General features: G+C 28.6%; 1 protein-coding gene across 13 annotated transcripts in view; it reads right to left on the bottom strand.

Moving 5' to 3' along the window:
* Positions 1-15,163, bottom strand: part of LOC129912182 (potassium voltage-gated channel protein Shab) — a 187,777-nt gene that overhangs the window by 4,098 nt on the left and 168,516 nt on the right. For 3 of the 13 annotated variants that reach the window (XM_055990326.1, XM_055990327.1, XM_055990328.1), the window contains 4 exons: positions 11,518-11,631; positions 1,724-2,729; positions 1,467-1,660; positions 1,145-1,412 (listed from right to left, as the gene is read on the bottom strand). In XM_055990326.1, the coding sequence (XP_055846301.1) occupies positions 1,145-1,412; positions 1,467-1,660; positions 1,724-2,729; positions 11,518-11,631 (1,582 nt within the window). Of the gene's footprint in view, positions 1-914; positions 1,083-1,144; positions 1,413-1,466; positions 1,661-1,723; positions 2,730-5,459; positions 6,137-9,025; positions 9,221-11,517; positions 11,632-15,163 lie in introns of those variants that run through there. The other 10 variants (XR_008771766.1, XR_008771768.1, XR_008771770.1 and 7 more) reach the window with 6 other exon arrangements.

Genomic DNA, 15,163 nt, shown 5'->3' with positions numbered 1-15,163 from the left:
TGCCTACAGTTTTAGTTTGTCCCAAAACTTTTTTTTCTACGGACAACCGTTTCTCCGCAATTTTGCATCAAAACCAATTTTCTTCGATTTTTTAGTTGTATTCTTCACTTTAATATCATTTTATTCAAAAATACACGTGAATGAGTATTAACTTTTTTCGCTTATTATTAAAGCCCAACTTCTATAACTTCTGATTTAAATTACATTATCATTTTTTTCCTTATACCTACCTACACGAAGAAGTAGTTGCATGACCAAATTTACAAAATAATTTCTTCATTCATGATCTTTAATAAGACCACATCTCTCCAACTGTACTGACTAACAATAAGATATATTTTGCAAGACCCTTCCTCATTACTCTTTACTCATTTTTAAATGATTTAAATTTCAGTTGGTTGAATAATATTTTTATTATTTTTGTATAATATATTAAAAATAAGTCTCTCAAACGTATTTCTGCGATTTTTTCATATTGCCTGTAAAATTATGAACTACTAGTAATGAATATCATTTAAAAGATTACAATCATAAACAAATAAATTGGTAATATTATTCCGGTCAGCGATAAAAATTCTAAAGAAAATAATGTTGCGTATACGCCATAGTGACCCTCAAAATTTAATTATTTGGGTATATATATTTCATAGATACTGATTATTTGGTGTGATACTTTTTTCCCGCTTCTTATCTTAAAATAGGCTACGTTCCAGTAAATTTAATTTAAAAGTGCTTTAGGAGAGCAGTTATTTTTTGGACCCGTTTTTGAGCAACTATTTTTCCAAAACAAAATAAAAACAAAAAAACTCCGTGTGAAAGTGCAATCTTGTTTGCATAACCTGTACATAAGTTGTGAAGATTGCATAACCTATACATAAGTTGTGAAGAAATGTGACCAAGAAGATTATGAATACCTGAATTGTAGAAAATATTTTAATGAATTGTTCCATCCATTTTAGTTCGAAGTTATAATTTTTATTTTTTGAAAGTAATGCCAATTTTTATGAATGATTTTTTTTAAGAGTTTCGATAGTAGTAGATAGATAGATAATGAATTCAGAAACATCTTCCTCAAACAAAATCTATAGAACATGAAAAGAAAATATAGAAAATATGCTTGTTGAAGATTAAGCTTAATACTCACCTAAACTACTGTCTCTATTCGCTGAATCATATCTTGAATCAGCTAATTGGGACGTGCCCGATGACCGTGATAATACGGGCTTAACATGCCTCAGTTGTTGCTCTTCCGGATAACGTGGCGTTTGGAATTTAGTTGGCTTGGATTGCAGTGTTGCTGGTCCTGAGCGTTGTTGTATTAATGTTCGATGCCTAAGAGGAGGTGGGGATATTGATTTTGCTAAAACTGAGTGAGGTAATTTGTTCGGTGAGTAATCGCTTCCAGATTCACACTGAAAAAAAATCAAGTTTATATTTCGATCGATGTTTTATTCAAAAATTCTTACCATAACGGTCCCATTATCAGAAACGCCCGAGCCTGACATATTATCAGCAAGTAAACGCTCACTTTCAGGGTCGGCAAGAACTCGTGACACGTCCGATTTATTCTTCAAAATCGACTTGGATCGCCGATGATGTTCCAAATTCGGCGATGCATCAATCGAATCAATTGATGACGAATGTCTACTTTCGAATTTCGCTAGAAAAAATCGTCGTTAATAAACCGTCACATGAAAAATATCACCACAAAAACTTATTTTACCTCTAGATCCAACATTTTGAATACCAAACAGATGCTGATTAATTAATTTAGTAGCCGTTGCCAGACTCTTAGCTGGCATAAAGGACGATCGTTTCTTTTTAACACTACCATCCTGAGCCGCTAGACTCTCTTGTGACAACTTTTTGGTATCTTCAAATCTGGCGCGCGGCTTTGAACTTTGTTGGAATCGTGTCTTACGATGCTTTGGCACTGGTGTCTCATTCAGACTTACCCTACTACCACGGTCCTGAACATCGAAATTTTGAAAAACGTCATCCATCGGACTGACTCCCCCACCCAAGCTCCGTAACGCAGTGTCGCCCGAAGCACTCTTTTTGACTTGCGATCGAATCATACCGGACGTCGATGTTGGAACACTTTGTTGTTGTTGTTGTTGTTGTGTGTCTTTTTCCAACGGATTTATATACAAATTGTCCATGTCGATGTCGAGGGCACACGCTTCATCGGCCAGATCGGATGTCAGATCGGCTTGCGACAAAAAGGGATGCGTTTGGCAACTGGCATACGTGTCGGAGCTATCAACGCTAGCCAAATCGGCATTGTTATTGTAGTTATTGTTAACATTATTGTTGGCGGTGTTTGCTACTCCCGTTGATATACTATTAAAATTATTATTGTAATTATTGTTAAAGTTATTAGTACTAATATTAATATTATTGCTAATGAAAGGCGCGTAACGAAGTGGAGTTTCCAATGGTAGTGCAACGGTTGTTGTCGTTGTGCCATACGATGCAGAAGATGATGAGGCTACCGTTGTGATTGCTGATACGGAGGTCATATCGGATGGCAGTAGTATACTGCTGTCACCATTGGCCATTAGAGATGCCGCCGATGGGTGCGGTGGAATCGGAGGTGGTGGTGCCAGTAGTTTCAATTGATTTGTTTGATTGGATTGCAATGAACGCATTTCTAAACAAATGGGTTTATGGAAGTCCGATGTTGGAAGTGAAATGACCCCTTCGGCATCTGTAAATTCTTTGAAATCCTGGAATAGAGTAAATTATGAGCGTGTGATTATGTTATTATAAGGGGTGATTCAACATTTGGAAGAAAAGGAGTTCTTTTTTTTTTTTTTAGTGTGTGTGTCAATGTTAGGGCAATAACTTCAGAAATAAAAAAAACATCCTTTGTGTTAGACTTACAACATTTATTGCTAAACAATTAGTGTGCAGATAGTGAAAGATTGAACAATAGTTTTAGTAGTTCCTGACAACTTTAAATATTAATTGGAATTTTATTTTCGAGTTACTTTCGGTGACATTATGGTATTGTACAATGTGGATCACAAAAAACATGACGCCAGGAACGCACCTACATGTGTGTCAAAAATTCCGAAAGCCCTCTCCAGTTTTTTAAACCTTATTACATGTGAATGAGTGATTTCAAGATCAAAAATACTATGAATATTTAATCTTGTCTAGCTGTCCGAATTATTTACAAACAGTTAGTTAATGGATAAACGAAGATTTTACCAAATTTTTGAAAATCTCAATCTATCATCCATATCCATATTGTTCAGATTTTTGATTTGTCATTAAAAAAAATGAGTCTCATTTTTGGAAGAAAAAAAAAAATTAAATTATGCAACTTTAAATTTTGTTGATGTAGGGTTTAAAGGTCATGTAACTTTCTATGAAAAGTATTGCTAGATTTTTTGGTCTAGGAGCAATCGAAGAGATTTCAAAAAGAAAGTTTTTTTTTTTAAATTAAAAAAAAGAGTATTTTTTTGAAAATATTAGATATCCAATGCTATTTTACTAATTTATTAGGCATTAATTTCAAATATTTTCGATGTTATTTTTTGGTTATAACGATTTCTGTTAAATGTAGATCAACAAAAACATGAATGTAAAAAAAGAAACCAAATTCTTTTATTAACCGTGTCCCTTGATCGATATTTATAATTTGTCGCACTAATTTAAAAGCAGTGGCCTTTTACAAATTGTAGGTACACCGTAAATGTCATATTTTTTTTAGCAAAAAAGTTTAAAACTTAATGTAAAAATCTTTTGTACGAGAGAAATTGCATTTTAAAGAAAGTTCGATATCAAAAATACCGGTGTTTCCCAATTAAATAGCTGTCTAAGGACTCGACTTACATAGTTGTCAATGAAACTAATAAATATCTTTAGCAATAGCTCAAGAGAAGTATTTATTTATAGTCATCACCCAAGTCAAGATTTTTCTGAATTGAGAATTTTTACCTGAGGATTTCCTTTCTTCGCACTAAAAGGTATTCCAAGAATTGAGTAAATGCTTAAGTTTTTTTCACTCGTTTGAAATAAGACGCAGGAAAATTTAATTCTGTATTTGTAAATATGTAAAAATCAAAGTTTATAGTATAAATTTTTTCTTACAAAAACCTAATTTTTTTTAGAAATACAGCTAATTTAACTTGTGACCAACATATGAAACATGAACTTGAAAATTGCTGCATCCGAACTTGAAACTTTTTTAGAAAAGGAGATCTCAATATTTTGAAATAATATTTCAATTGGGTTGGGGATGAATTTCTCTAGGCGTGATGTTTATTTTTAATGCCTTATTTAAAGCATTTTTTTAGCCCAAAAATGCAATACATAGAGTTATTTTTTTGGGAGAGTATAAAAAACGATTTTTGAGCTTGATATAAATATTTCACGATTGAAAAATTTCGATTTAAAAGGTGTTTTTTCTTGTTAGTTACTTGAAAAGTAACAAGATTTGAGTTTACCGAAATACGCTTTTTCTTCTTATTGGCATATATAAAATTGATGTTATTTTACAAAAAAAAGTTTATCTTAGTAAAATTAACAATATTTTTTTTTTTTATAGGACTTATTGCTTTCCAATATGCAGTGGATACAACTATACAAATAAGAACTTGTTGAAAAAAAACCAACAACGTAACTTAAACATTTTTTTTTTTTCATTCAAAAAGTAGGTATTGATAAAATCAAATCCTTGGCCATAAATTGTCAAAAAAAAAAAAAAATAGATAAGACATAAAATGTTGATAATTTCATTTTCTTTTACTATGTTACAAATGGGAAGTATCGGTGCAAGGAAACGATGTTTTTGATATTTTTTGCAATAGTCTAATTGATTTAAACCAAATGGATGCAATTTGGTTAAAACATTGTTGATTTATTTAGAATTTATATTTAAATCAGAACAAACTTCATTACTTTATAGTCTACATATAGGCGCCCACAAAAGGAAAAATTTACTGGTGGACGTCTTTAAACATGTACTTCTCTACCATTTTTCCAAATTGATTTTAAGTAATCAACAGTTGCATCATCTCCAAAAAAAAGTAGGTACTTAATATTTATATATTTTTTATATAGTTAATAATCCTACATCATTTGAATGTGTTATGTTAGTGATGTGCGAACATAAAATGCAAACAAAGCTTATCTTATATTTAATAAAAGAAATTAAAACATAAATGCGCTATTTAATTTCAATACCAGTTTTTATTTTACAATTTAATATTGTAAGGTATTAAATAACAATAAATTTCTCTTATGCATAAATATAATGTTAATGAAACAATTGTCTACAAGTTAAAAACATCCATGGAATGTGCATTTAAAAAAATTATGTCAGTTTGTGTTGTTTGTGAACATATAACACTGAGTTTAGGTTTAAAACATTGAAAAAAAATTTAAAAATTAGATTTTCTATCGAATAATGTTAAACAAACAAAATTACAACAATTATAAATACTCACCTTAATTATAATTAAAAATCATTCGCATAGAGTGTATAGAACTGTGTATCTAAAGCTCTTTTTTATATCAATTTTTGACTAGTGTTTTTATAATTTGTTTTTTTTTTTTTTTAACTCAGCTTGTATTGTAATGTATTTTTTTGTTGGTATTGTGGTTTAGAGTTGAACATCGTGCATTATATAGAATTACATTCCGAAATAAAAAAATGATTTAAACTAATTTAACTATTTAAAAAAACGCAACTACTATATAGTTTATAACAATTTCGAAATAAAACAGTTTGTTTTTTTTTTTTGTTTTTCTTCTAAGAAATAGTCTTATAACGGTTTGATGTAAATAACAATAATAATAATTACGAGAGAAAAAAACAACTTAAATCATATAATTATTATTTTATAAGCTTAACGTGCTTAATGTCTTTTTTGTTTTCCATATTTATGGTGTTTTTTTTTTTTTTAAATAATAATCTTTTCATGCACATGTATACACTAGTGAGGCATTATATATTTTTAAATAGTTTTTTTGTCATTCTTGTTTTTTTGTGGTTGATAAACTATTTTGATGTAATTGTTTTTTTTTTTAATTTTTGTTTTCTTATTAAAAAAAGCTTAATAAAATCTATTTAAACACTATTTGCTCGTAATGGAATACATTCGCCGTGACATCCTTCAATTTCCTTTAAATAAAAAGAAACAATATTAAATAATAAAGAAATAAAATAAATAATTTTTTTTTTGTTTTAATCTATAAAAATTAAACTTATACATGAAATTGCAAACAAATATATAAAAATAAATTAACTGGCTCAACAAAAAATTGTAAAAAGCATAAATCAAATGCAACTGATTGTAAGCACATTTTTGTTTTTAAATTTTACTGCATATACAGAAGCCAATTAAAAAAAAAATAATACTAAAATGAAATAAGGTACCATTGAACTTATTTATCTCGTCAGACTTTCTATTTGACAAAGTTTGTAGAAACATATACAAAGGTACCTATTAGAATCTTTCAAAACTTTACTCATCCCTTTTTACCTCTTGTAATTTTCCATTCTTCGGCTTAATTGTTTGCTTTAAGAATTGCTTTTTTAAATGAATCATTTTCATTTTATCATATAAGAAATTAATTAAACTTAAGTCAAGTTGTTTTTTTTTCGATTTCGTTAATGGAGTAACTAAAGCAAATTATTAGGGAACAGCTCCGATTTTGATGATCTTTTTTTCATACGTCGCATCGGTATTTAAAAATACATTAACCTCTTTTACAAAACCATTTTTTTTGCTTAAAAAAGATTTTTTAGGTAATCTAAGAAAAACAAAATATATAGGACAGGGGTAAGGGTCAGTGTTTCATCGTTTAAGCGATAAATGCTATTTTCCCACAAACTGACTTCAAACACAGACAAAATTTGAACAAAACGGCAACACTTACAATATTTAAAAACATATTTTCAAAAAGCTAGAAGCTCATTCTAAACTGTTAAATTTAAATCTAGTTTATGAAAAAATTGTCCTCAAACTCAGAATTTTGAAAAAAAATGTTATTTAAAAAATTTAAGATTATTTTTTTCAAACTTTTTCGTAATAAAATATGAATTTATTTTTAAAAATTTTTTGGCCATAAATATGTATTATAAGTTGAATTCCGAAGAGGGAAAGGTAATATACATACATTATAGTTTTGAAAAAAGAATTAAAAATTACTATTGGATTTTTTTTGATAAAAACTGAATTGTTGTATTAAAGTAATTGATTTTCTCTAAGACTAAGACTGACAAATAAGACCTTCAAACTTCAACACTTTGGGCTGTTGAATGAAGAAAAAATAACTTTATGTTTAAATGTTGAACTTTGGAAAAAAAATAAGTAAATTTTTTTTCAGAAAAATTTATTGAAAAAAGTTCTACGAAAATGAAATACTTTTTAATTTTTTCATAAACTTTAATAGGTACCTATTAATATTTTCTTGTATGAATTCCAATAACGATTAATATGGCCAGAAAATTTTGAAAAATAAATGCATATTTCATTACGAAAAAGTTTTAAAAACGACAATTTTTTCAGTAATTTTTTTTCAAAATTCTGAGTTTATGGACCAGTTTTACAAAAACACTTCATTCAATTTAGTTAATTTTAATTTTACAAATATAAATAAGTTTCTAGCTTTTAAAAAAATGTGCATTTAAATATTGTAGGTGTTGCCGTTTTGTTCAAGTATTTTTTTTTGTCTTTGAAGTCAGTTTGTAAAAAAATTGCATTTATCGTCTAAGCGACGGCAGGAAATATTAGGGACTAAATATTTAGGCAACGTCATTTTCTGAACGGAAATACCTATGAGTAATTTGACTAAATTAGTTTGGATACACCATTATTGTCAAATTCCGAAATTTACTTGATCTTGATTTACAGATCGCGTGGGGCAGACACCAAATTTCAATATTATTGATTATAACCGATAATGCATTTTTTTTTATCGTTTTTCACACAAATAGATTTAATTCTGTTGTAATCAAAAACAATAATCTGTCATGCTGACAAAAAAAACTTTGCTAACTATTTAGGGAAAAATTTCTTGCCTAACTTTCCAGTCAGCTTTCCAATAAAATTACCTAAATTGGAAGGATCTTTTTTGACAGTTGACCAATCAGAGTCCGAGAAATTACCTAAATATTTAGTCCCTAACGTTTCTGAACCTGTCCATTAATTAATTCGTGAAATTTAAGCAAAATTTTTTAAAACACAATTTTTTGTTCACAAAATCTTCAAAAAAAAATTTAAAAAAACAGTAGGGCAACATCGGCTATCTTAACCTATAGAGGCAAAAGTATTTTTAATTACCGACGTAAGGAAAAACTGTCATCAAAATCGAAGTTGTTCGGCCGGGTTACCTATAATGTTGCCATTTTTTTACTTTAGTTACTCCACTACGTGAGATATTCGAAAAATAAGCAAATAGAGTTGATTATGGTTATTTTGCTATGAAGATTGAAATTATTGTCAAAAACAATATTGACGGGCAACATCTAATAACTCAGCCTAGAAAACGACGATATGGAAGACGAAATAAAATGGAAAGTGAAAGAGATGTCCATTGTCCACACAACCGCGGAGAGGTTTTTCTGTTTTATTTGGTCTGAATCTAGCGTCTGAGTTGCAAACTTTTTTCATATTCCAAATTTTCGAATTTTGAAAATAACTTTACAGAAGAGGTAACCACTCTTATATGGAAAATAAATGAAATATTTTTTGATACATTAATACACATATTTCAGGATTTACAAAAATTCAACCCCATAGTTTTTACTTTCTATATTATAAATAGGTACTACTGGATACTAATTTTACGAGTCAAAAATTAATTCTACTTTTCAAATTATTTTATATGAATTTATATTACATTAATATTAGCATTCAGTAAAGTGGAAAAATCTTCAATAATTTTAAATTTTTCCCCAACAATATAATAGAAAATTATTACCTATATTAATTTTTACCTACATTATAACAAACCTACAAAAATTATTAACTTTCAATTTTAAAGATTTTGTATTAAAAAAACATACCGTGGTGGTAAAAGTTTGTTTTGTAACTTTATCAGACGTATTGTTTTTTTTTTAGATTTAAAGATAGATATAATCCACTTTAACAACGCCTGTGTCAATCATTTTTTTTAACATTAAATAGTTTGTAGGTGATGGTGGTGGACGAACAAGAGCTGTCATGTTGAATTTGTTGCCATCTACATCGACACTAACATCCTGAAATAGTTGCCAATTGATTTTGCATTAATAAAAATTAAACATAATTATTGGTATATCTTTTGTGTATTCAACGCTAATTTTTATTTTACCTTGTTCAACTACTTGGATTTTCAAATTGTACGGGATTTTAATCAATTGATTTGTAACAAAGTAAATAAAAATAAAAAAAAACTACGAAATTAACTACTATCTCTTATAATACAAAAAGAGAAAAATTTATATACGTAAATCTTTATGTAACTTTTAATTTAGAATTTAAGCCTTAAACTTGTCGTTTACGGACTGTTTAGTTTTGAATAAAGTTTTTATCTCGAAGTTTTTGTGTGATCGTGAAAAGTTTAATTTTAAATCTTTAAAGAAGTGTCTTTTCAAAAAAGGATAAAAACATTTTTCGTCATTTCAGAAAATCGAAGAAATAAAAAAAATAAATGCGAAATTGTAGGTTAGCATATGAATTTTTCTAAGTGCAAATTGCAGTGCTAATTTTTTGTTTTCACTAACCTTGAATTGGTTAAATTGAAATCTCTTCAACATTTACTTGACAAATTTACAACACCATTTTCTGTTTTATTTAATATCTAAGAATATCTAATGAGTTAAAAAGAAAAAGTTGTTATGTAGTGTAATCAGACCGGGATTTTCATACTAGTTTTAGCTTTACACGAAGCTTATAAGGTTATAGGTTAAATTGAAGTCAAATGAAAATTTAAAATTGGAACTTTAATGTGGCAACCTTGTTTTGAAAGAAAAATTAACAAATACACAAAATACTGTCATAATCTTTTATTTTGATCAAATATAGTCTGGTCAGAATAGCCATATGTACAACCCAGAAAAAAATCGGATAGAACTGAAAATTTTTACAGAGCATCGATTTAAGAAAAATGTCACAAAGGGAAAATTTATTCACACTTCATTAAATTTAAAGTAGCCATTTAAAAATGAGAAATCTTTCAAATCGCATACAAATTATAAAATTTTCCTTTTTTATATGGCGACTTAAATTTTAATGTTGTGTGAATTGATTGCACCTAAAAGGCTAAATAATACAATATAGTTATCAAGAATTAAACGTTGGCCCGAAGTATTAAAAATAATAAAAGCATATTGTTTCTCAAAAAAAACTATAAAAAAAGTTATAATTCAAGTACTAACAGTGAGAAAATTGAAGAATGGAAAATCAAAACACAATCAGAAATCAACAACTATCTTTGAGTTAAAACATTTTGAAGGAGTAGCTGTAAAAAATCTGGGCAGCTACAATTTTAGTTAATATCGAAAAACAAGATAAGAAACAATGGAAATAAGACTTCATATGGATTGAAAGTTGCGTTTACTGGATCAAAATCGATTATGGCAAAAATGTGTATATTCTACTATTAAGAAGTTGCTTAAATTGTACTGTATCTCAACATATTATTATGTCTACGTAGTATGTAGCACATTTCGAATGATAGAATTTTTTAATTTTGTTTTTCTTATTATATAGTCCAAACCCGATAGATTCTAAGGGTATTGATTTGTTTAAAAGTTAAGGAATTGTTTTGTAAAAATAAATAATGGCACATTTTTACCAAACCCTATGATACTTTTATTTTAACTTGAACTACTATCAAAGAAACAATTAATTCCACTTTTAACAGCTACTTTTTATCAAGTGAAGATTACTTTAACCATATGGAACTTTAGGTGCTATTCAATTAAAAAAACTCAAAAGCTTAAAATATAAATAAATATAAATAAAAAAACAATAAAAACTATTAAACAAACCAATTGTTCAAAAATAAATTTAAAAACAAAACTCCTTGGCAACTTTATAAATAAGTTACTTTGACATGCAATTTATTAAATTAAATAAAAAAAAAACAGAAAACAACTTTATCGCATACCACAAAATATATGTCACATTTAACACCGACAACGACAACAAGCACCTGCATGTCAAACTCGATAAGCATTCACTTACTGTCAACAAAGCATAACATAATTGCATTCATTATTCACTCATACAAGTACAATTAGCACTTTTTATCTTAACGGAATAATAACAAACCAACAAGGAGACAAGGCTTTTTTTATGTTTAATAAATACTTTAAAGTAAGTTATACATTGACAAACAACTATAAAATTAATTATTATTGTGTTTGTGTGTAAATGTGAAAAATATTATATGGTTGTGTTATATTGTGTTGTACACCAATTTATTAGTTTACTTTTGTATGTTTCAGTCGGAAATGTCATGATTTTTTTTATTTTTATAGAAAAGAAAAGGATAGAGCTCAATTTGCTGTACCTTTGTAGTGCAAAAGCAACATTCGAATTCCGTTGGGACGTCCTGTTCGAGATTGTCCATCCTTTGGTTTTGTAAATTTTCTAGAGCGACTTGACGTCGAAGTTCGGCAACCTCCTATAAAATGAGTTTTAATTTGTTTGTTTGTTTTTTTTTTTTTTATTTGAAAGGTAATACAAAAGATTTATGTACTTTTTGAAGATTCATATCTAATTGAATTGAGAAATAAACTAGTTTTTCATTTAAAAAAATGAACATTATTGTGCTCTTACTACTGATGCAAGTTAATCTAAATCAATTCTGGCAATTAAAACTGAACTACTATAATACTTTTGGAAAACTTTTGTGATAATAAAGCTTTTCATTCTATGTAAGCGATTATATAGGAGATATTTGTTGCAATATATATTTGGAAGAAGGTGGATTGCGGGTGCAAATAAATAAATGAGAGATAATATAGGTTGGTGTAGACTATTTTTTTTCTAGAAAAAAATGTAGGTACAAACAAAATATGCAATTGTAAGCTTGGACTTAGAACAGTCTAGATATAAATTGTGATATAAATTAAAAGAAAACAATAAAAAATATAATAATATAATACCGAGGCGTACACTTTTAGCAACCTTTATCGGTTAAAAACTCTTTGAAATACGTAACAATAATATGAGTACACTGTGGTGTATACGTACTTTTTTTTCTTCAAAAAGCTGATTGTTTATTTTTACAGAAATTCAAAACAAAATTATGTATCAAGCAATACATTTATAAAGAAATGTAATAATGCCTAGTTGAACCTTATTTTTTAAGCAATTGGAAAGCTGTTATAATAGCTTAGTCAGTCAGTCATTGAGCTTGTTCTAACTCTAGAAATATGGGTAGTGAAATGATGAAAACAATTTTTAAACCTCTATTCACTTTTTAAACCTGGTTATTAGAATTTTGTCCTCTATTTGGTTAAAATTCGGAGCTGCAAATTTGTTTTTAAGAAAATATAAAATTAATTTATTTAATTAGAAACGAGTTTTAAACGTTAACTGGTTCAATATTGCTTATTGGTCAGCCAACGAAAAAAATTAATAAGTATCTAAATTTAATAAATAAAGCTTCAAATTACGACTACATAATGTCAATGGTTAGAAAATGATCAACAAAATTTAAATGGTTTTGCTATTTTTTAAGCAAAAGAAAACATTTTCTTAGCCAACAAAAGTTTGTTTAAAAAATAAAATGTTACACATACACCTCAGTGACCACTTAGGTCTCACTTTAGAAAATGTTTATGTGACTTTAACCCTACTGGGAACAAGAAACATTACATGGAGTTGTCATGGGAGAAACTGAAAAAAATTATTAAAAAAATTTTTGGACAAGTATAATGCGTTTTTAAAACATTCTTTGGCTTATCCGAAAAATACCAATGTGGTGTTAAATCATCATTAAATTGTTTTTACCTGCTTGAATGAATTGTTTAAAGCTAGCCCAACGGCTTTGTGTGCTGTGCTATTTAAATTTTTTACATTTTTACATTTTTTTTATATTCAGAAACTTCAAATAGTTAAGCTACTATCTCCAATAACCGTGAAATCCATGAATGCCAGACCCATTTCCGGATTGAAGCATAGGGCATTCCTAGCTCCAGTCTTAGACACTGAGACTGAAAATCACATCAGCAGAATCTTTGAGTAAAATAAAATTCACGACTTGGTCTCACGTAGGTACTAGCTCTTGCAATTCAAAGCATTTTTATGTTAGTTAAATTGTAGATTATAAAAGCTGATCTGTAAAAATTTTAACGAAAAACGATTGAATTAAGCGAAGATCCTACACTGAGGGAAAAAATAAATTGAAGTTGAAACGTCTTTGTTTCAAAGTTGAACTACTTTGATTTATGTAACTTTAAGATACGAAACCATCAAAAATTAACCTTATTTCCACGTTGATTTTAAAATGTTCATCTTCAAAGCAAAATCATTCCGAATAATAGTTAAATCAATATGGTTTTCATTGATTTTAAGTTGTTTTATGGTGGCTTTTCCCTCAGTGTACATGGAGGGCAAATTTTTGTTATTTTTTGTTGTTTAACTAATGTAAGAAAAACTGAAACTGCAGATTTATTGCAATTGATTTGAGTGTTACTTATGCTAAGTTTAATCAAAACCGTTATAGCCGTTTTCGAGTAAAATGCTATTACCTACTTGAATTTTTTTATGGCAGGTACATGTTCTAAGCGAATCATAAAAAAAAAAAAAACAAAAACAAAGTTTCAAATTTGAAGAAAATTCATCAGCCCGTTGAGGCTGTGGAAATGTGTACAGATGGACTCATAAACAGACGCACAAACTCGACGACGGACGGAATCACGAGACCCCCTTTTTCGGACTTTTCAATCATTAATGTTAGTTATGATTAACACCTCAACATTTTTTTTGACACGAAACCAATATTTGCCCTATAGAGAAAGTAAAAACTAGAAGTTTGAATCAAAAGAGTTGGAAATTCTGAAATTTTCACTCCTAACTAGTAAGTACTTACATACCTATCAGCCAAAAATAACGTCAATGAGGTGTTAAAATTCAAACCTCCCTTAAGGATTGAGTTGGAGAAATTAACTTTGCGTGCCATCAATTGTATTTTATGCTCTGGATAAGGACCGAACTTAATCAACCACCAAAAGTAGCAAGCAGGAACTCAGATTAGTCATCAGTTACAGAACAGTATGGTAAACCATTTCGAAGATAATGCAGAAGTATTAATTCTTCAAAAGGACAATTCTGAGGAAGTGTACAAAACTTGCTTCTCTCAGAAATGGATTATTTTTTTAGATATAAAAAAACGATACAAACTTGGTAGGGAGATGAATGACAACCCAGGGACGAAAAAATTTTTCTGTGAGTGCCAGAAAAACTTTAGATATTATCTTCACACAGCTTTTGCGGGATGAGAATCATAGGGTTGAATGCTTCAGGTTTTCCACTAACCATACCATCGATTAATTCCATTAATCATACTTAGCCAGCAATTTGTTAAAGATTGACTCCGTTCTGACCAATCTTTTTTTATACAGAGTCCAAAAAATCTAACCTCCCTGCATTGCAATCACATATTCATTTTATATCTCAAGATTTTGCGAAATCACGAATCAAACTCCGTAAATCAAAACACAGAAATCCACACAAATCATTGACAATCATTACCTAACTCAATTACTTTTCACACTACCAATTTCTATATTTAAAAACAATTTGCTCCAAAGTTCAAACTTATTGCACAGAAAAACCCAGGTCATACAAAAAAAAACTCTTTTTTTAGGTTTTTTTTCACTTCGCAATAATTCACACGCAATATTCCTAACCACAACCCAGCCAAAGCAATTTGCCATGAAAACAACAAAACAAAAAAAAAACCTTAAACCAAATTGCAAAGCATGTTTCGAGTACAATATGAAGGTACCTGAATCTACATGTGCTCAACTCAAACACAATCCCTTAAAGAAAGGTCGACATCATGATACACGATACACCGAGAGAAAGGGGTAAAATTAAAAACAAAGGACGATCACCACAATAAAAATAGAAAAATAGAAAAAAAAAACAAAAACAAAATGCAAATAAATTTTCAATGCTTTTGCTACAACCAGTTGAGCATATTC

Source organism: Episyrphus balteatus, chromosome 2 (genome assembly GCF_945859705.1).
Source record: "Episyrphus balteatus chromosome 2, idEpiBalt1.1, whole genome shotgun sequence".
NCBI classification, from domain to species: domain Eukaryota; kingdom Metazoa; phylum Arthropoda; class Insecta; order Diptera; family Syrphidae; genus Episyrphus; species Episyrphus balteatus.
Note: the sequence above shows the minus strand (reverse complement) of the source record. Positions and strands in the feature narration are given on the sequence as shown.